Source organism: Callithrix jacchus, chromosome 7 (assembly GCF_049354715.1).
Source record: "Callithrix jacchus isolate 240 chromosome 7, calJac240_pri, whole genome shotgun sequence".
Taxonomy (NCBI): domain Eukaryota; kingdom Metazoa; phylum Chordata; class Mammalia; order Primates; family Cebidae; genus Callithrix; species Callithrix jacchus.
In genome coordinates, this window is record NC_133508.1 from 129,250,459 (window position 1) to 129,276,663 (window position 26,205).

A 26,205-nucleotide genomic window follows, 5' to 3' on the forward strand; every position below is an offset into this window, starting at 1 on the left:
TAATCTGGTAAGAGAATTGTTTTTATAAAACAGAGCTGGTGTTAATAACAGGGCGCCCCCACCTCCCCCTCTTTCCAAGCTCTTCATCTATAGATGTCGGCCCAGCTAGTCACATTTAATTCTTACCAGATGGCTGTTTTATTGCAGCTCAAAGACTTACCTGCAATATGATTCAGTCAACATGCAACATTGAGTGCAACATCTAAGCCCACATTTAAGTAAAGCAAAGAGCTTGAGATCATCTAAATGGGAGCAGGAGCAATGGAGAACTCACTATCTGCTGAGTCCTTGTTATCTTTGGCAAATTCTCAAGGGTAGGAGGTCAGAATTGCCAGTGCCTGGCACTGTGCCTGACACATTACAAACAGGTGCTTAGTAAATAATAATTTAAATTGAATAAACACCTAAGCCTGGGGAAAGCCCACCTTGCCCAGAGCCACTCACGGTGCCATGCCAACTCCATCTATAGGAAGCATATTGTAAATTCAAGGTTAGGTTCTATCAATTACTTCCCAGCTCGTGACCTTGGGTAGAATATTTAACCTCTCTCAGCCTCAATTTCCACACCCAGAAAACAGAGCTAAGAGCATCTCCCTTCCAGGGGTGTTGAGAAAACCAAATGAAATGCCAGGTTTTGTAGTTCTCTGGAAAGATGCCTACCAGTGTTTGACTTTGGCTCTGATCAGCATGGTGCCATTACCTCCTGCCTACGGGTACCTGGATTTTCAAGCAGGGTGACAAATTGGGGACAGCTGCATCCATGACCCTCCAAACACCTGGCTTCCTCACGAGGAACCAATGATTGTTCTGCCATTTGTCTGCTTTTCCTTCACCTTTGGGATTCGGAGCTCATTAAAGAAGAGGGCCTTTAAAGAAGAAAAGGCAGCACACGCATCATCATCTTCGCTGGTTATTCCTGCTCAGGCACCACTATCCTGGATGGGCTCAGGTCTTGCTCCCCAAATGTCACAGTAGTTCTGGAGACTTCTGAATCTAACAAAGAAAGGTCCTGCGAAGGCCACAGTCATTCCGCACCTAACCTCAACACTACTCCTGCTCTGAAGTTACCCCAAATCTCTGAGCAAAAGCTCAATCACCTGTGCTGGCTGCTTTTCCTCCCTGGCAGATACCTTCCAAAACAATAAGAACATAGGAAGTCCCAAAGCAAGAAACTGCTTCCAAGGCAGCTGACGTCACCGGCCTGTGAGGTAAAGCTAGAGGTTTCTCCCAATCTGTAAGTGGGAAATTTGGGAACAAACATTTATCTTCAGAGGCCTATCTACACTGCCTCTTCCAGTGTTACAGGCTGTCACAATTCACCTGGCTTTAAAGACTTGCAGTGGTTCAGCTAAAGACCATTCTCTCAGCATCAACACCAACAGGCAAAACCATCAGACGAAGCTTTCACAGCTGCCAAGGTACTTGCTGTCCTCGACATATTTCATACTCAGTTCAGCTCTATTTTATTTACCAGTCTCCTCCCCTAGTCTTGGAAAATTCTACTTTCAGGCTTCTGCCAAACCACATCCCTATTTCAAACCTTTCCAAATTCTCACCTCCAAAAAGCAGTGCCAGGCAAGCACACCTGGCTCCAATTACCACAGCAACGCTTTCCCCCAGCCCCAGCCCCAGCCCCAGCCGCAGCCGCAGCCCCAGCCCCAGCCTCAGCCCCACATCCCTCTAACATGCCTGATTACTTAGCACTTACGTGTTTATCTCAGCCCAGCTGTAGTTGATTAAATCTATTTGGTTAGGTTTCTATCTTGTGTATTTAGGGCAATGAGATATTTCTACGTCTCCATCCCTTCTGTTTACAGGTGCTGCTCTTTGCCCCTGGATGCACTATGACTGTGAGCTCCAAGAGCCACCTCCTTCCTCACTCCCGCAATGCTCTGCATGGGTGCCCAGTTCACAAAGGCAGCTGCAGCTGACTGTCCAACTGCCTGGTTCTAATTTACATAGAGAGAGGCCTCCGCTCAGCAAACTGAAATAATTAGTTCTTCTCATCTTCTGTATTTCATTAAATAAAAGAAAAATGAAGAAAAATCCACGTCTATTGTGTCCTGATGAAACAGTAGAGCTCTTTGGAAAATCATGAAATTTTTACTGTGCAAGGCAGTAAGATACAACCAATGAAACTCACAAGCATTTTTCCAAGTATTCAGAGGCCAGATCTGCCCCCAGATCTGTAAATCCTACTTAATCTAGGTTAAAAAAAAAAACCTAAGAAGACATCAGACACCCTTAGTTTACACTTCAGCTCTTAGGCAGTTCCTTACCCACTGAACGCTGGGGGTTTCTTTAAGAATATTTTGTAGTTTAACAAATCTAGAAATGCTTTTGACTCTAATTTTCAGTTGGTATTTTGAAATATTAATTTTCTCAATGTCCTTATAGTGACAAAATAAAAAAGAAAACCACTGAGACCCAAATGGGTCTATACACTTGCTCTCAAGTTTTAACAAAAGAGATCACAACATACGGGAAGACCACGTCCTTTGTTAAGAGTGAATCCAGTGTTGTCTTCTACACCTTCAAGCCTTGGTTTAAGAAACAGTACTTTATGCCCAAGCCATACTACCAGTATTAATAACCAGATCTTCAAATAGTATAATTAACAAGAAATTTCCATATACAGAATTTCTAGACTTAGGCTATTTGCTAAAGCTAAACTGTTACATCAATGTACTCATTTGTTCATGCAAATATTTATTTCACAAATATTTCTTGAGTGCTTACTATGCAGTGGGCACTATTCCAATCGCCGGCAATATCAACTAGCAAAGTAAACCATCTATCCTGACAGATATACTAGTGGAAGACACAGTGAACATATTTAAAAATAAATGAGTAACAGGTGGTGATATAAGTTATTTTTTAAAGTAAAACAGAGAGAGAGAGAGTGTGTGTGTGTGTGTGTAGGGGTGTGCTACGGCCATTTTAAATGAGGTGGTCAATGAAGGCCTCTCTGTGGAGGTAATGGCAAAGCAGGGACGGGGTGAAGGCAGCCACATGAATGACTGGGAGAAGTGTTTCAGGCCAAACAAAGCACCCATGCAAAGAACAAGAGGCAAGATGTCAGAGCCAACTGCAGCACAGTGAGCAATGGTGAGAGTGCTGGGAGAAAGGGAAAGATCATTCAGGGCTCTGGTGGGGATTGGGGATTTTCGTTTAAATGTAATGGGAAACCATGGCAGGAAGCTGAACGGGTGAACTTTGTGAGGAGAAAGTTCATTTTAAAAGATCATTCTGGCTGCCACATAAAGAATAGATTTTGCTAACAATGATAGCAGCTGACATTTATGGAGCGCTGATTATATTCAATGCACGGTTCTAAGCACCAGTCATTCTTTAATTACATAATAGTCACAGCAACCCTATGAAGTAGATATTATGATTATGCTCACATGAGGGAAATGAGGCGTAAAGAAGTTAACTAACTTGCCCAAAGCCCCACAGCTCGTAAGCAGTGTAGCCAGGCTTCCCACATGGGCACTCTGCCCCCGATCCTGCACTCCTAAGAGAGATGGGCCAGGGGCCCACTTCCTCTCAAGTAAAAATGTGACAGTGGGTCAGACCGAAGGTGGTGGTCAGATTCAGAATATAGTTTTAGGGTAGAACAAATAGAATTGGATATGGCATCTGGGCAAAAACAGGAAGTCATGGATAATAATGCCATGGACTGTGGCCCTGGCAACTGCGTGGTAGTGTCCTTTACAGAGCTGGGGAACACAGGAGTAAACAAACTGGGGACAAGAGGGAGCATGGAACTCAAACCCCTGTGAGAGTGTGCTCGTTTCCCATGCTACTGTAACAAATTACCATAAACTGGTGGCTCAGAACAACAAACAGTTCTAAGGCCAGAAGTCCAAAATCAGTATTTTGAGGCCAAAACCAAGGTGTCCACAGAGCCACACTCCCTCCAGAGGCTCCAGGAGAGAACCTGCTCCGGCCTCCCCTGGGTTCTCGCAGCTGCTGGCACTGTTTGTCTTGCGGTTCTGGACCGCCAATCTTGGCCTACATGGCCACACTGTCTTCCCTTCAGTCTGATCGTCAAATCCCTGTCTTATAAGGACACATGTAACTGCATTTACTGGGCACCAGATAATTGAGGATAACCCTCCATCTCAAGATTCTTAATTTAATCACACCTGCTAAGGCTTTTTCTACACATGGCGACATTCCCAGGTTTTGGGGGTTAGAACATGGGCATATATTTGGGGACCATTATTTAGCTTATCACAGGGATACCACAAATAAAAACAATAGAATGTAAAGGTGTGAATAAACAGTGAGCAAAGCTTTTCCCTCTTGCCATGAGAATTCGATCTTCTGTTAACTCTTTCAATTCTGTAACCCTGGTAATCTGGTAAGACAATATGCCAATTCTAATACAAGGCAACTTGCTGTTGGGGCTGGAAAATTTTAAGATATCTGATAAGAAGTGACAACTGGGAGCTTCCTTGAGAGCAGTAATTCTTGTAAACTGGGCATATTTACAAGAGAGAGCACCATGGAAACTATCCCTACAGAGCATAGTTGCCTACTAGCTCCTAAGGCTTTTTTTTTTTTTTTTTTTTTTTTGAGATGGAGTTTCCCTCCGTCGCCCAGGCTGGAGCACAATGGTACAATCTCAGCTGACTGCAAACCCTGCCTCCCAGGCTCAAGCGGCTCTCCAGCCTCAGCCTCCCACGTAGCTGGGATTATAGGCATGCATCACCACACCCAGCTAATTTTGTATTTTCAGTAGAGACAAGGTTTCACCATGTTGGTTAGGCTGGTCTTAAACTCCTGACCTCAGGTGATCCGCCCACCTCGGCCTCCCAAAGTGCTGGGATTACAGACATGAGCCACCACACCCCACCTGTCTAAGGCTTTTAAACTACAGAACTACACACACATCACACACACAGACACACACACACACACACACACACACACACACACAATCTCATCTCCTGGCATTTGAGCCATCAGCTGGAGAGCTCCGGGTGGCTACAGGAACTGATGAACTGATGTGTGGATAGTCACAAGGCACACAACAAGGAGGAATGCCTTGCTGCCATCCCATAAGCTGTGGACCTTGTCCTACATCCTTTTAAGTAGAATGAAGCCACCTATGGCCTATGAGAGTCTCATGGGTCTGAATGTTTATTTGAACCCGAGAAGACTCCTTGCCTGAGTTTGTTGCCATATGTAATAATATCGTTTCAGTTCATTATTTCCATTTCTTCCTCCACTAGTGACCAGAGCAAAAAGGAGTAGAGCATTTGTTTCATCTATTCATGCTCTTGTGTGGCCTCAGTCACAAACAGCAAATGGCTAAAAGGGGCAGAGGGAAAGGAGAAGCCAGAGAACAAAAATTAGTAAATTCACAAAAACTGAGCCTAACTGTTCCTTCAGGGAGGAGTGCTGCCTATGAGGAACATGCCGTGCTGCCTGTGCCATGCCTTCCAGAGACCTCTCCAGCAGAATTAAATGCAAAATCCCTAACCCACAATTCTGCTGGAAATGTGCAAGTGGGCTCATTACTCAGAGCCAAGATAAAGGATAAATCTTTATGAGTACCGTAAGTATGAGTCATAAAAAATAGGAAACACATGTAGGATGTATACACGGTAATAGTACCAAGCCAGAGAAAGTGTTTAGGAAATGTATTTAAGAACACATAACAAAACAGGACAGAAAATTGCCCTTGTACATTGCTCTAAAACACATTAAAAAAACAACTCACAGCAAGTCAAGGGCCCATATCACTTTGTTGGTCTCTAATAAACAGAGATCATTTCCATATTTGGAAATAGGCTGGACTTTTTTAAAAAATGCAAATAGGAGGAGAACTGAATCAAGAAAAAGTAACTTGGAGTAGGCTTTGAAAGATTTTATGATTTGGGAAATTTGAACAGCTTCCAACTAAAATACTGGGAATTAGATCTTAACAGCATTAAAAATGAACAAAAAAGATTCTTTTAGAAAAATAATTGTTCACAATGGTAATATTACCATTTCATCTAGATTGTATCTTAACAACCAGTGGTGACAGAAAAACGAGTGGAATCTTCAAACCTTATGAAAGTAGGAATCAAAAATAAACAGCAACACATGTGCTGAGAGCAATCAAGGGCCTGCGTGAAAGCCCTGGCGGGGATGCTGGGCTCAGCAGGAAGAACTCACAGCAGGGAAGACGCAGAGCCCCCTGGCCAAAAGCACCAAGTGACACTCTGGGGGGCATTCAGAATAGAAGGGAGGGTGATCAGCCCCCAGGAGTCTTTTGGGGCCAGATGACTGAGGCAAAATGTATCATCACTGGAAATTAAGCTCTTCAGTTGCCTTTGATTTTGGACAATGCCCAAATTTAAGACTGTGTGGCAAGCCAAGGAGACACCTACACGCCCACGTGCCCAACACGGAATCATGCGTGTCCCGACAGCCCTTTGGTGCCCTTAGACCAGAGCTTTCTCTTTTACTTTCAGAAACTGCTGCCTCCCAAGGAAAGCACTGCTTGCACATTGACTGACCTGAGTTTGAGAGGAGAAGCAGAGGAATGTGGAAAGGACTGTTTTTACCTTTAGTAAGTGTTAAATTTACCTAAGGCTCCAAGAAAGTCAATGCTCTTCAGGAACTACTCTGGGGCAGAAGTTTCAATATAACTTCCACCTCACAAAAAAAAATCCAACTGCAGATCATTAAAAGACCCCAGGGGCACCGGGTGCGGTCGCTCACACCTGTAATCCCAGCACTCTGGGAGGCCGAGGCAGGTGGATCACAAGGTCAGGAGTTTGAGACCAGCCTGGCCAACATGGTGAGACCCCATCGCTACCAAAAATACAATAAAAAAATTAGCTGGGTGTGGTGATGAGTACCTGTAGTCCTAGCTACTCAGGAGGCTGAGGCAGGATAATCGGTTGAACCCAGGAAGGCGGAGGTTGCAGTGAGCTGAGATCGCACCACTACACTCCAGCCAAGGCTAAAGAGTGAGATTCCGTCTCAAACAAACAAACAAACAAACAAAAAACCCAGGGGCCTGGGGAGGGCTGAGAGATATGAGAGCATACTTTCTACCTTTTGTTACTCAGGCTTCTCAGCAGTTGCTATACCTCCTTGTTTGTCTCCCACAAGGCACCTCAGTATGTGCTCACATCACTGGTAGAGATGCCACATGGCACCATGTGAGGAGAGGACTCACCTTTTAAGAAGACATCAATGCAGCTTCCATGTAAATTGGTCCACAGGCATGGAGTCCCTAACCTGCAGCAAGCCCCATGCTAGGCACAGAGAACCTACAGCCGCATCACAACTTGCTGTAGCAAATTCAAAAAGGATCAGATGTGTGTACACATGTATCAACAAGTAGAAATAAAGCTCTAACGGGCACAAGGTGACGGCTGGGCTCCGGACAAGGGTTAGTCTATGGCAGGGATCTTGGATCCTAAAGCTGGCTCTGTTCTTGCCTCACAGTGCGGACCAGTAACACCCCATCTCATCACCTCTCTTATCTTCAAAAGTACCCAAGTCATGCTTGTAATTTGCCCTTCTTCCTCCAAGAGATGTACAAATTTCAGATTCAGCTGAAGGACTCTGGTTCAGGTGAAAAAAAGCCATAAATATAAAGCATTAGTGTAGGGTGTCTTGGACTAGAACCCTATCTGTCTAATATCTGGGCCTTGATATTTTAGCCTTTCAGACAAGGCCAAGGAGCTCAGGGAAAAGGACTCCTTTAATTAGCCAACAGTACCACTTGAGGTGCCCGGTCAGGAAAGCAGAGAGCACGACTGCAATGGAAGCCAAAGCAGCAGGTCTTCCAAACGCAGACTCAGATGCCTGTGTCTTTAAGACCAGACCCTCATAAATGGATTGCTTCTGCTGGACATCACGCTCTAAATAAACAGACTCTTCTGGCCGACACACAACTTCCTGTAGGGTTCTGGTGGGTAAAGCTTGCAAAGGCTGCCAAATCCAATGACCAGCAACTTTTGAGCTGACTTAGAAAACAAGCTACAAAGACCCGAGTCCAGAGTAAACAAAGGAAAAAGCCATATTAAACAGGGAACAAATTACTATATAGGCAGGGATATTTTAAGTACTCACTGAGCAAGAAAACAAAATTTAAAAACATCAAGTTATAAGGTATTTAATAATACACGATAGAGTAAAATGCCTTCTTTCAGTTAGAGGAAACAAAGTTAATTAATTCCAGCAATATTAAGAATTGGCTGGAGTCACCCCCTACATCATGAGGACAGATCATTCTCAATGGCCCAACTTCAAACCTGGCTCAGATCAAATGAGCTGCCCAAGGGAGCTGCATAGAGTTGAAAACCATTTATAGCTTTTTACCCAGCTGACGGAAAGGACTAACTAGTTTACTAGCAGATGACTAAAACCCCTCAGAGTAAAAGAAGCATGTAATGAAGATTTAGAAATGGGCTAGGGAAGGATTGAAACAAAGATCTGCAGAATTTAGAGTAAAAAATAAGATTAATTAAAAAATAAATCAAAGTAGTCATACAAAATGGAGGACACCTGCTTACCTCTAGTGTTAAGAGGGACTTGGGGAAGCAAACACTAAGTCCACTAGTAGAATGCAAATCAAATAAAGAGGCACTACGCAAAACGAGAGTCACGTAAGATTTTCAGTTATACTTTAAATAACATCCTTGGTGCCATGCGATAACCCAATTTGCATAATGCAAAAAAAGGCTCCAGACCGAATTCCTGCCCTAAAGAACTCCACTCACCAGCTGAGTGTGCAGAATTAACACATATCATTCATATAATTCCATACTGTGGGAAGGCCCAGGTTGTGGTAGGGGGAAGAAGATTCAGGGCGGTATTTATAAAAGAAGGAAATGAAGGACGGTAAAGGAATCAGGCAAGGGTTTGGTGAAGAGCAAAGACCTAAGCATGGGCTTTCAACATGGCAAGAACTGAGAGACTGAAGAATGAAGTCCAGGCGGAATTAAGAATAAAGGCGGGGGCAAGGGTTTTAGCTGATAAATCCAGGGTGAGGCTCAGGAATGTACACACCGAAGGATTCCGATGCAGGGGCTTCACACACCACACATACTTTTAGAAACACCAATCCACAGGATTAAGTCCAAATCCTCAGTCATGTGGCCTTTCCAGCCTCATCTTCCACTCGGCCCCGCCCCCGCCCCCTCCATTATCTCCATCCTCTATTCCAGGAATTGGCAAACTCTTCTTGCAAAGGGCCAAATAGTAACGATTTAGGGCTTTGCAGGCCATGCACGTCTCTGACACAATACTCAACTCTGCCACAGTAGTAAGAAGGCAGCCAGAGACAATACAATATCAAATAGGTGTGGCTCTGTCCTAATAAAACTTTAAAAACAGGCATCGGACTGAGGAATGCATAAACAAAACATGGTAAAGCCATATAATGAAAACTACCCAGGAATAAAAGGGAATGAAACAACTGATACGTGCTACAACAGTGATGAACTATCAACTATCATTTTTGATCGTGCTTTATGGTAAGTGAAAGAAGCTACACACAAGAGATCACATATTGCATGATCCCATTCATATGAATACGTAGAATAGATAAATCTGGAAAGTAGACTGGTGGCTTCTTTGGGCTGGGGATGGGCTGGGGATGGGGCGCACAAAGGGACCGGGAGAGCAACTGTTAATAGATACAAGATTTCTTCTTAGCGTGATGAAAATGTTGTAAAATTAGATTATAGGCCACTGGTTGCACACTTCTATAAATATACTAAAGACCACCGACTTGTACATTTTAAACAAGTAAACATTATAGTTCATAAATTATATCTCATTAAAGCTATTTTAAAAACAAAAACAGGCAGCAGGCAGAATTCGGTCCTGCCTGGCACCCCTGATCTCTCTACCAGTCACACCATGTAGGTGAAGAACATTCCTCCACACCTGGTGTCCACTCTTCCCTCTGTGGATATCGTGTCCTCTCATCCCTTGGCCCAGCAACATCGATTTGACTTTTCAGTCTTCCATCAAATGCTCCTTCTTCTGGGAATCCTTCTCTCACTTCCAGATAGAATAAACACTCCCTTTATTGGGCTTCTGTTTTTTCTTTCTTTTTTTGTTTTTGAGATGGTGTCTTGCTCTGTTGCCCAGGCTGGAGTGCAGTGATCATGGCTCATTGCAGCCTCAACTTTCTGAATTCAAGCAATCCTCCTGCCAGCTAATGTTTGTATTTTTGATAGAGACAGGGTTTTGTCATATTGCCCAGACTGGAATTGAACTCCTGAGCTCAAGCAATCTGCCTGCCTCAGCCTCCCAAAGTGCAGAGATTATAGACATGAGCCACCGCACCTGTCCTTCTGCAAATTTTAAAATATATTAGTCGCATTAGTTGTCATGTTTCATTAAATTCTCTCTTAACTCTAATAGGTGCTAAAGACACAAAAATGAGTAAGACTCTGGTAGAGCAGCTACTTAGCACACAGTGGGTTCTTAATAGTGATTCATTGAACAGGCTTGTGAATGAATAAACATATTCATTATGAGAGCATTATTTAGAAAAGTTTGGTTTTATGAAGATGTTCACAAGCTGGACAGAAAGAATCAGCATCTAAAGCCAAAGAGGCCAGACCCAAGAGACCAGTTAAGGGGGCTGCAGGGTAAGTGGAGAGAAACAGAGAAATTCAAGGGCAATTGCAGAGGCAATTTCAATAAAACATGGTGATTGGCTAAATACAGGATTTAAAGAGAATGGGTAGGCCAGGCACAGTGACTCACACCTGTAATCCCAGTACTTTGGAAGGCTGAGGCGGGTAGATCACTTGAGGCCAGGAGTTCGAGACCAGCCTGGCCAACATGGTAATACCCTGACTGTACTAAAAATACAAAAATTAGCTGGGCGTGGTGACAGGCACCTATAATCCCAGCTACTTGGGAGGCTGAGGCAGAAGAATTGCTTGAACCTGGGAGGCGGAGGTCACAGTGAGCCAAGATCATGCCACTGCACTCCAGCCTGGGCAACAGAGCGAGACTGTCTCAAAAAAAAGAGAATGGGCAAATCCAAGATGGTTCAAAAGTCCCAAGATGGAGGGTACTAGTGACATTGATGGGACAGGGAAGCCAGACTGAAAAACCAGCACTGGATTCAGGAGAAGTGGCCTAGGAGGGTTCTTAAATTCTATTTTAGAGAGAATAAAAATTACTGTTAGCTAGCAGTTGACTGTACCTATATCTGCCCTAAGTGCCACAGAGACATTTCTCAATGATTGGAGAACCGTCTAAAGTGCTACTGGCTGGTAACAGTGGCTCATGCCTGTAATCCCAGCACTATGGGAGGCCAAGGCGGGTGGATCACGAGGTCAAGAGATTGAGACCATCCTGGCCAACATGGTAATACCCTGACTGTACTAAAAATACAAAAATTAGCTGGGCATGTTAGCATGCACCTGTAGTCCCAGCTACTCAGGAGGCTGAGGCAGGGGAATCACTTGAACCTGGGAGGCAAGGCTGCAGTGAGCTGAGATTGAGCCACTGCACTCCAGCCTGGTGACAGAGCCAGACTCTGTCTCAAAATAATAATTATAATAATAATAAAAGTGCTACTATCATCTCCATTTTACAGATGAGGAAATAGGGCTTAGGGAATTAAGTAACTTGCCGAGAGTCACACATGGGGAGTAGCAGAGCTGACATTAGCCCTGTATCTAACATGGGAGTGAACTACAGTGACAGTCACTCCTCCAGTCCACATCTTAGGCACCTGGCAGCTCAAGGTGGGACCCAAGAGCTGGGGTGCTTCAGCCATCTGACTGGAGCTCCACTGGAGAAGCCCAGGCAGAGTTTTGGGAGTTGTAAGCAAGGAAGTGATAAGCAAAATCCTAAGAATAGATAAGCCACCTCAGGGAGAGAAGACAGAGAAAAACAGAGGGCCAAGGGCTGTGCCTCATTCAAGAACCCCTGAGGCCAGGCACACTGGTTCATGCCTGTAAGCCCAGCACTTTGGGAGTTCGAGGCGGGCAGATTATTTGAGCTCAGGAGTTTGAGACTAACCTGAGCAACATGGTGAGACCCCATCTCTACAAAAAATACAAAAATTAGCCGGGCAAATCACAGTCTCAGCTACTCAAGAGGCTGAGGTGGGAGAACAGCTTGAGGTTGCAGTGAGCTGAGACCCCACCACTACACTCCAGCCTGGGCGAGTGCCACACCCTGTCTCAAAAAAAAAAACCACCTAAGAAGGAAGAGTGAGCAGCTGAGAAAGAAACAGAAAAATAGACTGAATGGTAGAATGAGAACCAGGAAACCAAGAGAAAGGTGCCAGAAAGGGAGTACTTGACAGCACTGGAGGCTTCATAAGCTGGAGAGGAGAAAGGGCAGGCAAGGAGATGTGTAGAAGCAGCTCTTCGACAGGAGTTGGTGTCCCCTGGGGCAACTCCAGTGCCAGCACCAAGTTCATAGTTAACTGTGAACATGTCACCGCTACACACTCTGGTCTGGTCCCCCTAAGGTGTTAGGGCTAGGTAGACTCCAGGGACCCTCTAGCCCTAGCAGCCCTTGAGTTAGTCAAAGGGGCCTCATCAGGGTCTCCCCAAGAATGAGCTCAGGCCACAAAGAGGGAAGAAGGGAAAGAAGGACGTATAGGTGTTCACTCATTCAAGTGGGACAGGGGAAGAAAAAGAGAAATAAACTGACCTGAGGCATCAGAGGGGCTAAGTCATTCATGGCCTCATCATCATTGAAGAAAAGTGAAATAATTAAACGTGTCTAAATTTACACAGAAATATTTAGAAAACACTGAGAAAGGAGTGATTGAACGCAATACAACAAACACTTTTGCAGAATTTAAGTATTTAAATCAGCAATTAGCAGTAAGTTTCCTTTTACTCTCAAACAGAATGTCAAGAAGCAGATAAGCAATGGCAAGAAGGCCCAAGCTGGAAAACTGGAGCTGCTGCACGTGCATGCATTGGGCCTTTGCCCAATCGGCACATCTGCGTCTCAGATTTGCAGACCTGCTCCTGACTTGGGTCTACTGCTTTTTTTAATACTCTCCCAAAAGTTCTAAGAGCAAAATGTCACATTTTTAACTGTGGAGGGTGCTCTTGTAAAAACATTGTCTAACAACATTTTCAGGAAATTATATAATTTTTTTAAAAGTCAAGGGCAGTTACCATGGCAACAGTAGTACACATCAGGGTTCTAACCCTAACCCCCACAAAGACAAAACACCATACTGGTTGGAAAATGCTGCCGCTGCACAAATTCTGAAAGGGGTTGACCAGGCATAGTGGCTCATGCCAGTAATCCCAGCACTTTGAAAGACAGAGGCAGGCGGATCATGAGGTCAAGAGATCAAGACCATTCTGGCCAACATGGTGAAATCTCATCTCTACTGAAACTCTACTAAAAGTACAAAAATTAGCAGGGCGTGGTGGTGCACCCTATAGTCCCAGATACTCAGGAGGCTGAGGCAGGAGAATCACTTGAACCCAGGAGGCAGAGGTTGCAGTTAGCCAAGATCATGCCACTGCACTCCAGCCTGGGCAACAGAGCGAAATTCCATCTCAAAACACAAAAAGCCAGGGTAGGGGGGCAGCTCAAGGCAGTCTCTTCTCTATCCAGAGAAAGAGGCAATAATAAGAGAGGTTTTTTGCAATTGTCCAGCCAGCATAGAATATAAAGCAGCATTACCTTATTCTAAAATGGCAGAGTCCAACCAGGCTCAGTCTCTCTGTTGGGGCAAGGGCTCTGCTTTCCTAGGGCAATGTTACAGCATCTGGATATTACTGTGATGAATGGCAGGACTTCAGTGGTGTGACCAGCCTGCATCTTGGTAGGAACACTTCAACTTCTTAGCTTAGCCTTGTGTCCTGGTTTGTTTACTAAGCCCTGGTGCTTATTATTACCTCTCTGATTTCTGCTTTCACTTTTTCTAAGAGTCCAAGACTGCATTTCTGGAGAGTTCCTATTTGAGAGTTAGCTGGAATTTTAGATTGAACACCTTGCCCCAAAGTGTTACAAATCATCAGTGACTAGTGTGACCAGTGTCAACTCCCACTTGCATTGTCCTCTGTTGTGACAGCTGGCAGATGCATTGCCTTGCTGTCCCTGACTCTGCTCCCCTTTCCATGCTTGGACCAGCACCTAGCCATATGGTATACATAGCCCATGGCTCCTAAGCTACAAACGTGCACAGCGTGTTACTATGCTGAATATTGTAGGAAATTGTAACACAATGGTAAGAAGTTGTGTACCTAAACATATCTGAACATTGAAAAGGTACAGGAAAATTATTTATGGGACCACCGTTGTACATGTGGTTCCTGTTTATTGCAACATTGTTATGTGGCCCATGACTGTACTCTTTCTCTCTCTCCCTCTCTCTTTCTTTCTCCATCTCTCCCCACCTGCTGCCCATTTCCTCTCTCCTTCCCTCCCTCCCCCATTTATTTGAGTATTGTTTCATTACCTACAAAGGCAACTGAATCTGTCTGTCCACATAGGATGGGAGGGCCTGAATGAATACGACACTGATATAATTTAGAAACAGTTGCTCCTTTACTTGAATACACGCAATGCAATTTAAACGATGACATTGCTGGGCAGTGTGAAGGCGCTGGTCCAAGCATGGAAAGGGGAGCACATACCATCGAGGTTTGTGAACCTATACTATGATGTCTGCACAACACAATCCCCTAATGACACATTTCTCTGAATGTTTCTCTGTCATGAAGCAGTGCATGACCATATCTGCTACAGGTCTGGTGGGAAACAAAATGACCGTTTCAGAGGTAATCTTCCCTGTCAGGCTGGGGTGATTTCCGCAACTGCATCCTTTTAAACCAATGCCAGGCAGTGCTTATATGTGGAATGTATTTGTTTAGAATACATTCCCATATACAGTGTCTGTGTGTGAGAAGTTTTCTTTGACACTTGCTTAGTACATACCACATATAAAATAACTCAAACATAAATAGCCCTCCGTTTTTTGCCTTTTCTACATATGCATAGGACTAGCATTAGGAAGTCATTTATGAATAGCAGCAGGGTAAAAAATGCTCTAGATAAAGAAAAGAATGTAGCTAGTTTAATGTTTTTTGCTCTCACATATGCATTCTCCCAAAATCCAGCCTTGAGATTTTCTATCAATTCTTTTAGTGGTGATGGGCAAGGCACACCCATTCCTCACCAAGCACTCTTTTATCTGAATCTTGATAACTGAGGGGGAAATGAGAAAAGGTGTTCGGGTATTAATATTGCAGAAGTGGGGTAGGTAGGCAGATAAAAATCTCTAAAATGGTCAACCCCTTAATTGCCAGATTCCTCAATGTAAGCAAAAAGATGTCAAATCAGAGGACAAAGTCTGAATACTGAAGCTCTTGCATTTCATTCTTAGCAAAGGGTCAGTTAATGTGCTAGTTCTCTCTTATCACACAGTTAAAGCAAGTTTGGAAACAGGATACAGGAAATTATAAGCAGAGGACAGGTGAGCTACTTTTGTGAAGGCAGCTGAATGCCTGTGGGGGGAGGTGGGGGGAATGTTTAACTATAAAAACAGACAAGAACATAAAAGGTCCCTGGGCAGTGCCACTTAGCATGGGGATTAGCAGCCACATAGAGCACAATAGCTCCTGAGCTCAGCCCTGCATTTTTTAATTACTGGCATTTGGTGTGATAATCCTAAACCATGAAAGGGAAAGAAGAGACACTGCCACACACAGACCAACTTGATACTGCCCCAAAGCTGCAAGGAAGGGAATCGAAAAGGACCCCAAGGACTGGAAAGAGTTATTACACACCTATGCACAGAACCCAAACCCTCACTAACAGACCTACTTGCTGGCTGTCTAACAAAGCAGACTAGCAGGTTCTGTAGCCCAGAACCAAGTAAAAGCTAAAAGGAAAAGGACAACTGTGTAGAGTGTGGGGAAAGCTTGCAGCGTGCACTGTAGAATCCAACAGACACAACTCTGGCCTGGCTCCACAGCTCACCATCTGGTTGTGTAACCTCCCTAAGCCCAAGCATCCTCTTCTGCAAAAACAGTGAACCACCAAGCCTCCCTTGCAGGCTGACGACAAGACTGGCAGAACCAAACAAGTGCCTGGCAGATGGCTGGCCCTCAGGAGACACGCAGTCTCCACTGCTGTGGCTGCTGGTATTGTTATTTGTGGGTTGTGAGAGCTATAAAGAGGCAAGTCGAGCAACTAGCATTTGACAGTGTTTACTTCCTTCTCTTTCTCCCAACTGTGGTCTTTCCTGCCCTCAAAAAGAACCAAGAAAGGGGCAGCTTTATGCCAGAGTCCTCAGAGAAGGCACAAAGTAAAAGTGATTTGGAGGCACACGTGTGATTAACCACACATCCCATTTGGCTGTGCCTGCCAAAAACCCTGGAGTCAAATTTCAAACAATCATAGCAGCCACATTAACCCACATGGCTAACAAACTGCACTCTTCCTTTTCCCGTGGTCCTCATTCTGTATTTCTGCTTACATTGTTGAAATGCCTGTTGCTGGAAGCTCATCCCAAATCCTCTTCCAGAATGACGCAGAGAAGCTCAGAGGGTTATGAGCTTTTTGACGGGTCAGGTTATTAAACCTGGCCCCTTTCCCATGGTAATGGAGCCTCCTGTCCCCACTCCACCCCTACAGCCAGGCAGTGGAACGCCCATTGCTCCTTTAATGTCAAAACAAACACATAAATTTAAATGTCCGTATCTTTCCTACACATATGTAATGGCTAACTAAGGGCTTATCCTGAGCAGCTTTTCATAATAAGCAAGCAATTAGATAGGTCGGAAATAGAAAAGACATGCCACCACATAAAAGCAGGTCACAAGTAAAAATTAGATGATAGGAAACAAAATTCTTGCCATTCCAGCAACTAATCAAAGTAGTTACTGTAAACAAGCCTCAATGGTGCTGCAACCCTTCTCAAGAATCAGGAAACACCCCGAGCAGTTAAACTCTGGAGTCCGACCGAAGTGGGTGGCTGCATTTTACTTCAAAGTCAGAGGGCACCAGGAGCTGGTTTTCACGGGGATGGAAACCATGACACTGGTTCTCACCTATTCTAAAAGATAAATCTGATCTCTCAGCATTGTCTATGCTCTTCTGCTCTCCTCTGCTGCCAGAAAGTCATTTTCCAGCTTCCTGTTCACTTCCAGGCTGTTGTTTCTGAAACCAATGATTACAAATGAGAGGTGTGTTCTCAGATGAAAAATACAACCATAGGTCTACTCTGTCTCAAGGAGAGCCCAGCAGGGAGGCCAATGACAAAACAGTGCTTTGGTACCAAGGTCTTTTTATGTACTGCTGTAACAAGCGTGTTTCTGATACAAATTCAATGCTGGCCTATAAAACTGTTCATCCAATTTAAGCATAACTGTCTCCCTAAATCTTGTCAATCTGCTGCAGTTACTATTTCTGGGTATAGGCTCTGTCACCGCCTCTATACAGGAAAATTAAAAATCTCTCCCCAGCTGAAGAACATTAAGGCACCTGGGAGGCAGGAATTTGTTAATAGTAAAATATTAGAGATGGGGTGATTTACAATAGATCTTGATACTGATCCTGTACCAATTACAAACCAAGAGGAAATGGGGCTGATTTAGTAATTCCCTCACATTTAAGGATTACATCAAGAAAACCAACTACTACAGTTTTTAGAGTCATAGTCAATTAGGGATTGGAGCCAGCACGGTAATTGTTTTCCTAATTTGTAAGTAACGGCACTTATCATTTCATTTAAAAAAATATTTGCCTTCAATATTTGGTACAGCCCAGGCATGGAGGCTCACCCCTATAATCCCAGCACTTTGGGAGGCCAAGGCAGGCGGATCACTTGAGGCCAGGAGTTTGAGACCAGCCCGGCCAACATGATGAAACTCCATCTCTACTAAAAATATAAAAAATTAGCCAGGCACGGTGGCACACACCTGTAATCCTAGCTACTCAGGTGGCTGAGGCATGAGAATTGCTTGAACCCAGGAGGCAGAGGTTGAAGTAAACCAAGATCATGCAACTGAACTCCAACCTGGGTGACAGAGCGAGACTCTGTCTCAAGAAAAAAAAAAAGGCCAGATGCGATGGCTCATGCTTGTAATCCCAGAACTTTGGGAGGCCAATGAGGGCGGATCACTAGGTCAAGAGATCGAGGCCCTCCTGGCCAACACGGTGAAACCCTTTCTCTACTAAAAACACAAAAAAGTAGCTGGGCATGGCATCTCACTTTTTTTTCTTTTAATTTTTTTGAGACAGAGTCTTGCTCTGTCACCCAGGATGGAGTAGAGTGGCGCGATCTCAGCTCACTGAGAGTCCCAGCTACTCAGGAGGCTGAGGCAGGACAATCACTTGAACCCAGGAGGCAAAGTAAAGTAGTTAGAGACTGCAGTGAGCAGAGATGGCGCCACTGCACTCCAGCCTGAGCAACAGAGTAAGACTCCATCTCAAAAAAAAGAAAATATTTGATAGAGACTAAACAAAGGCCTAAATAATAGGTCCTCCTATTATTACCCCCAAAACAGATCAGCTGTTATTTTTAGCATAGACCATATCATGGCATATCTATTATTTGAAAATAACAAAAAGCATTAGGTGAGTTTAAGCTGAAAGAGGAAGCAATTGGTAAAAGTCAATTGAGCCAAGGTAAACTTTATAGACTAATTAGCATGTCAGCAGGTCAAATTTTTTTTTAAATAGTTTTGTTGAGATACAATTCCCATACCATAAAATTCACCCAATTAAATTACAATTCAACAGTTTTTAGTACATTCACAGAGTTGTAGAACATTTTTGTCTCTCCTTCACTTTTTTTTCTTTTAATTTTTTTGAGACAGAGTCTTGCTCTGTCACCCAGGATGGAGTAGAGTGGCGCGATCTCAGCTCACTGCCACCTCTACCTCCCGAGTTCAAGCAATTCTCCTGCCTTAGCCTCCCAAGTAGCTGAGACTACAGGCGCCCGCCAACACACCCGGCTAATTTTTGTATTTTTACTGAGATGGGGTTTTGCCATGTTGGTTAGGCTAGTCTCAAACTCCTGACCTCAGGTGATCCACCCGCCTCGGCCTCCCAAAGTGCTAGGATTATAGGTGTGAGCCACCATGCCCAGCCTCCACTTTTTTTTTTTTTTTTTTTTTGAGATGGAATCTCACCCTATCACCCAGTACAATGGCTAGAGTACAATGGCGCGATCTGAACTCACTGAAACCTCTGCCTCCCAGGTTCAAATGATTCTCCTGCCTCAGCCTCCCAAGTAGTTGGGATTACAAGTGCCCACCATGACACCCAGCTAATTTTTGTATTTTTAGTAGAAATCAGATTTCACCATGTTGGCCAGGCTGGTCTCAAACTCCTGACTTCGTGATCCACCCGCCTTGGCCTCCCAAAGGGCTGGGATTACAGGTATGAACCACTGCACCCGCCCCATCCTCCACTTTTTAAAAAAAGCCTGTAACCATTAGCAGCCAACCCTCATTTCCTTCTTTCTCCTCTATCCCTAAGCAATGACTACTTTACCTTGTCTCTAGAAATTTCTGCATTCTTTTTTTTTTTTATTGAGATGGAGTTTCGCTGTTGTTACCCAGACTGGAGTGCAATGGCACAATCTCAGCTCACCGCAACCTCCGCCTTCTGGGTTCAGGCAATTCTCCTGCCTCAGCCTCATGAGTAGCTGGGATTACAGGCATGTGCCACCATGCCCAGCTAATTTTTGTATTTTTATTAGAGATGGGGTTTCACCTTGTTGACCAGGATGGTCTCGATCTCTTGACCTTGTGATCCACCTGCCTCGGCCTCTCAAAGTGCTGGGATTATAGGCATGAGCCACAAATTTCTGCATTCTAAACATTTCACATACATGGAATCATATGTGGTCCTTGTGTCTGTCTTCTGTCATGTAGCAGATTTTCAAGGTTCATCCATGCTGTGGCATTTATCAGTATGTCACCCTTTTTATTGCTCAATAACATTCCACTGTATGGATATACCACATTTTATCCATTCAACAGAAGATGAACATTTGGGTCTTTCCACTTTTGGACTAATGCTGCCACGAACAGTCACAGACGAGTCTTTGTGTGGACATGTGTTTTCATTTCTCTCGGGTATATACCTAAGAGTGGAATTGCTGGGTCATGTGATTCAAATGATTTTTAAAAGCTGTTTGAACAGCTGTGGTAATGTTCTACACAGTCATATGTCAAGAGGGTGGGCAATATTTAATACTTATCCACACCCATCTTACCATCCATAAATAATCTCTTTCATTCTCTTGTTGTCCTGACCCTCATTCTGATGTCATCCTCTAGGCTCACTTTGTATATGAAAACTACTCTGAGGTCTGCCATAGGTGCACAATGCAGAGCCAGATGGAATGTCTGAAAATCAGTTATCCCAAAATCTTGTTTTCAAACAGTATTGAACTATAATCATGTAATTCCTAAAGGTCCCTCAGTTGTCTATGCTCAGGAACGTCTTCAAATCACTGGCCCAAAATCATGCATATACTATACAAATATTGAAGGAGAATACTGTTCAGGTTTTTAAATAAGTTTGGGACTACCCTTTGCAGGCCCTCTTTCTTTTCATCCTCACTGAACACACTATGTCCCTGATGCCAGCTAATGTTATGTATCCTCAGTACTGCCATGTCCTAAAATGAATTCCATTTTGAGTAACATAGTAAATGCAAGTGTAGGAAAGCCCTGCTGTCACTCCTTGAGATATTTTTCTTTCATTTCAGTAGTCTTATTTGAACCTGTTTTCAGAGTCAACAACAACACTGCACAATTTAACATCAAGAATTTTCTGCTGCTGCTGCTTCTTTAAGAGCTCAGACTTTCTTTTCCCTCTGAGTGCCTCTGAGAGAAGCATATATAAAATGAATAATTATCGCTGCTAAAGAATTGCTGGAGTCAGCAACGCTTCATAGGAGCTGCATTTCCTCCTCTCCTTCTTTCCCTCTCACCACACACTCTCCTCTGTAAGTTCAGAATTAAACACACGTTACTGGGATAAAGAAATCTGACCTGAAATATGAGTTGCAGCAACAATGGCAAGCAACCAAGAGTGTTAACAATAATTTCCAACGTTGCTAGAAAGGTTAGATGATCTGTCTCTGAAATGAGCCAACTCTGCACACATTCACGAGATTAAAATCAGCTTGCTTTTCCTTCTCAACATCTCGTGCTTCTCCTATTCCTACTACCCCAAAAAGATGGGGTGACTGAAACACATAAACAAGTGGCTTTGGAAATTAACTCTCCTGACCAGAAGAAAGCTCGAAAATAAATCCCATTCTGCATTAGTTTTCTTATACTTCATTATGATCAGGACTTTTTGTGGTTTCTCTCTCCCAGGAGAGAAATACCTGAGTGATAACACTTCTGACACACAGAAACTTCAAAACAGAAGGAAAGACCACTCTGTGTTATCTTGTTGGGAAATCTGTCCTCTTAAATGATGACCATTCACCCACAATCTAGGCCATTTTTGAGCCATGGAAAAGAGGGGTCCATTTTTCTCTGAAGTTGATGATCTTGCACAAATAAGTTTTCTTCACCTGTTTTGTCACCTGTAAAATGAGTATAATTGTAGGACTCATGGGGTTAGTGTACGAGTGCTTTGAACAGTACCGGGCAGAGTAAATGCGAGTAACTATGAGCGTGTATATTTATCATCACCACCTCCTCTAACGTTACCTGCTTTTGGGAAGCTGCCTAGATAGTGCTAAGGAGTTATGCTCAGAGATTTTCAGGCAAGTATAAAGTACTGCCATCTTTATTCCAGAGTATTCCCATTTCCCATCACTCATCCTGCAGAAGCAATAAGTTCACACAACAAAGGAAAGAAGAAAGAGAGGACACAGGAGGAAATGAGTAACTTATTTGGTTTCTCACAATCATGTTTAAAAGATGAAATTATTATTATTTTTTTTTATATATTTTTTAAAACAGGGTCCCACTCTATCTCCCAGGCTGGAGTGCAGTGGCAAGCATGGCTCACTCTGGTCTCAATCACCCAGGTTCAAGCAATCCTCTTGCCTTAGCCTCCCAAGTAGCTAGGACTACAAGTGATCACCACCACACCTTGCCAATTTTTTTTTTCTTTTTAGTAGAAATGAGGTCTTGCTATGTTGCCCAGGCTGGTCTTAAACTCCCGAGCTCAAGTGATCCTTTCACCTTGGCCTCTCAAAGCGCTGGGATTACAGGTGTGCACCACCATGCCTGGCCTAAAAGATGAAATTCTTACAAACGTTTTTTTCCAATATGAAGGGCCAGGAAAGTGGGAGGGTCAACCAATCTCTAGACAAAGAAATCCTAAAGCTGCCCAATCCAGATAGCAGTTGTATTTTAAATCCTGTTCTCTTATGTTTATACATGAGCTTCTCTGTTGAACCCCATAAGAGAAGACTAGGACTTCTGTCCAGAAAATCCTCTCTGCAGATTCAGTGGGAATGAGCTGAGAGCTGACACCTGCACCTACCTCTCTCTGCAGCTGGCCAGGCCCCTGGTCCGTGGTGCGGAGATTCAGGATGTGCACCTCCTGTGGCAGCCCAGTCGTGCCTCTGCTGGCACAGCCTGACAACACAGTGAAGCTCTCCATCAAGGCCTGGACAGGATGGGAGGCACTGACAGGTGACAGTTCACACAGTGCACTGGGCTCAGGACCTGCCAAGGGAATTACAAACACAAACCACTCAGAAACAGCAATTTCTTCTTCCTCAAAGGAACAAGGGTGATCAAGACCCTGCCAACCCACCAGAGATGCTTTTCCAGGTAAACTGTTTCCACACTAAGTGGTCAAAAAGCGAGCTTACTTTCTAAAATCCCAATCTCTTAAACTTCTTTTGGATAATTTTGATATGTATCTGATTTTTATAATTCCCTTTTGGACTCACAAGTCATGAACGCATTCCTCTGGGTATAGGACACTTTCCATTTAACATTTGTGTTTAATTCCTTCTTCCCTCTTGGTAGAAAACCAGAGATAAATAAAATAAATTGCTTAAAGTCCCAATAATATCATACATAAATAATATAAAATACATAAATTGAACTCAACAAAAGTATAAGATACAGATCCTATCTTTTCAGAGCTTCCCTTTATTAGGGAAAGCAAAAGAAACTTAAGAACAATACAGAGCAAGATGTAACATGTAGACATGATCGGGGCCAGAGCTATGCAGCGAAATTTGGGCCAGAGGTCAGAAAAATCCTCCCAGAAGTAGTAGGCTCTTAGCAGAGCCTGAAATAGAAAAAGTAGAATCCTGGTCATACTTGATTCCGGCTTCTTCATTCCCTCTTCCTCTAATCAACCAAGCCTTAAATCCTAAATCTTTCCACTCCTCTCCATCTCTACCTCTTCACTGACCCTAGAAAAGTACTCATCTTCCTGAATGCAGTCTGAGGGCTCAAACTCTGCATGCCACCTTCCACCCAGGCACAGTTCACCTCCCCTAGAGGCGCTCAATGGTGTGGGTGTTCCCAAAGCAAATGCCTGCTGCTGGCATCTCTGCGGCCAGTTCCTGTCCCTTCAAACAGCTGCCCTACCGAATAGAGCCTGAGCTCTGTCACAGAGCACAGGAGGCCTTTCTTGATCTAGCCCCTTCCTATCTCTCATCCCTTCCCACTCCACATCAACTTATTTAAAGGTCTCCAGACACACCAGGAGACCAGGACACTTCTCAACTCCATGTCCTCATTCAAGCCTGCTTCCTTTGCCCAAATTCCTCTTCCACTCTCACTCCACTTCCACAACAAACATGCCAAGCTGAGGAAGGCTCTCTTTCTCCGCGCTCCCGCAGTTTCCCTGCTTGCCTCCACTGCTGCATTGACATGATAGCCACTGGTATACACATTCATCTGTGTTGGTCAAATGTGACCTCTCTGAGGGTTGTGAGTGCTCATCTTTGTATCCTCAGCATTCAACTAGGTGCCTGGCATATATGAGAGGCTCAGAAAATGTTTGTTAAATGAAGAAATGAATCATTAAGCTTAAAAAAAAAAAAGTCCTCTCTCCGATAAGTGAGTAGGACACTATTCCAGAGACTTGGATTTGGCTGTAGGGCATATGAGATATAGGCTGCTACAGCCCTGACATCACTGCAGCTGCCTTTCACATTGGCTGTATTGACAGAGACACACCCAGAGGAATAAGGAACAGGATGCAGGATGCTTACTCCTCACACACTTCTGTGAGCTTGGTGCTACTGTCTCCATTCGATCACCCAGGCCTACTACACCACAGCCTTCCAGATGGAACCCAGGTAAGAGGCCTGAATGTGCTCCAGTTTGTTCTTCCTGACTTCTAAATAATAAAGGTACTCTCCAGGTTTGCAAACAGAGTTCAGAACCAGCCAGTCTGCAACCAGAAGCAGACACCCTGCCTGGTGGGCCAAGTCTATTTCAGGACTCACAGAAATTATCTAGGCTGCTAATAGCTATCTGGTCTGAAATGATGTGCCTTCTCAAATAATCACGGCCACTCTCTGTATGGCTGGATGTGGCCAGCTGCTTTCTGAGAAAGCATAAGGTGGTGAAGAAAGATGTCCCGACAGCAACAACAGGAGGTACTGACTGTACATTCCCTGGAGCCCCTGGCGGGGTGCAGGGAAACCATATGGGCAGGCACTGCCCCTGCTGCCCTCGTCCTGCCCGCCTGGCCTCCTGCTCTCCCAGCCACAGTGGGATGTCTGGTACATTTCACACCCAGAGCTCCAAAGAGTTCTCCCACTCCTACTCAATTCTAGGGGGACACACTGGCTAGAGCTACCCACACTGGGAAACCCTTCTGAACAGGTTGCGGAGCCTCCTACCATGAATTTACAATTATCACAAATTAAGCACAAATAAATTGCCCTTCAGTTCCATCCTTGTATGTGTGCAAAGCTCTAAACAGGCTAAACACAAATCTGCAAAAAGGCCTGCAATCTGTTTGACCTGCCCTCCTCCATATGAGGCCACCATCACCCATTAAGATCTTCCTTAAATCACCACACTGCTCACTTCCACTGGGGCAGGGGCAAAACCTCAGTGGAAACAAATCAAATGATAAGGTAATATGCTAAGAGGACGGGAACCAGTGCTGGGAAGTCTTCAGTACTGAGGACACACACTTCTTGCCTTAGAGTCTATGTTCTCTGTTTTGCCAGAGTCCAGAACAGGGTAAACACTCTCTTTAAGGGCTGGAACTCCAGCCATGGGTTATATGAGTCAGTCTAAGGTCAAAGAAAAGAGAAAGTACACCCTGATCAAGTGCTGGGACAGTGACTCTTTACAGACACCCACTAGAGGCCAGGTGCAATGGCTCATGCCTGTAATACCAGCACTTTGGAAGGCCGAGGCAGGTGGATCACTTGAACCCAGGAGTTCAAAACCAATCTGGGCAATATGACGAGGAAAAAAAATATATATATATATATATGTATGTATTAGCAGTTGTGGTAGTACACACCTCTACTCCTAGCTACTCAGGAGGCTAAGGTGGGAGAATCATCGTGACACACTACTGCACTCCAGCCTGGCTGACAGAGTGAGACCCTGTCTTAGAAAATAAAAATAAAAAATGAAAATACAGAGACACACTTGGCTCAATGTTTAAAGACACTCAATAGAGTGTTCGTGACCATCTGATATTATAGTAGTAGTTGGTTTTTGAAGTTTCTCATAGAATTTTTTTCCCACCAAGATTGAAAAAGAAAAAAACGCTACAACGTATGATTAAACTGTCCTTAAAACAAAAAACATTTTAAAAAATCAGGAATTATCTACCACCATCCCCAAGGGCATATAAGAAATGGTATCTTTGGCCAGGTGCGATGGCTCATGCCTGTAATCCCAGCACTTTGGGAGGCCGAGGCGGGCAGATCACCTGAGGTCAGGAGTTCAAGAGCAGCCTGGCCAATGTAGTGAAACCCCATCTCTACTAAAAATACAAAATTTAGCTAGGCATGGTGGCATGCATCTGTAATCCCAGCTACTCGGGAAGCTGAGGCAGGAGAATCACTTGAACCTGGGAGGCGGAGGCTGCAGTGAGCCAAGATTGCACCATAGCACTCCAGCCTGGGCAATAAGAGCAAAACTGTGTCTCAAAAAATGAGAGAGACAGAGAGAGGGGGGTGGGGGGGAGGGAGAGAGAGGGAGAGAGAGGGGGAGAGAGAGAGAGAGAGAGAGAGGGAGAGGGAGAGAGAGGGAGAGAGAGGAAGAGAGGCGCTGCTGCATTTATTAAGTGCCCACTATGAAATGC

At 44.2% G+C, this 26,205-nt stretch overlaps 1 protein-coding gene across 8 annotated transcripts in view; it reads right to left on the reverse strand.

Moving 5' to 3' along the window:
* Positions 1-26,205, reverse strand: part of TGFBR3 (transforming growth factor beta receptor 3) — a 218,841-nt gene that overhangs the window by 104,000 nt on the left and 88,636 nt on the right. For all 8 annotated transcript variants that reach the window (XM_078332415.1, XM_078332413.1, XM_035252123.3 and 5 more), the window contains exon 3: positions 22,444-22,628. In XM_078332415.1, the coding sequence (XP_078188541.1) occupies positions 22,444-22,628 (185 nt within the window). The remainder of the gene's footprint in view (positions 1-22,443; positions 22,629-26,205) is intronic.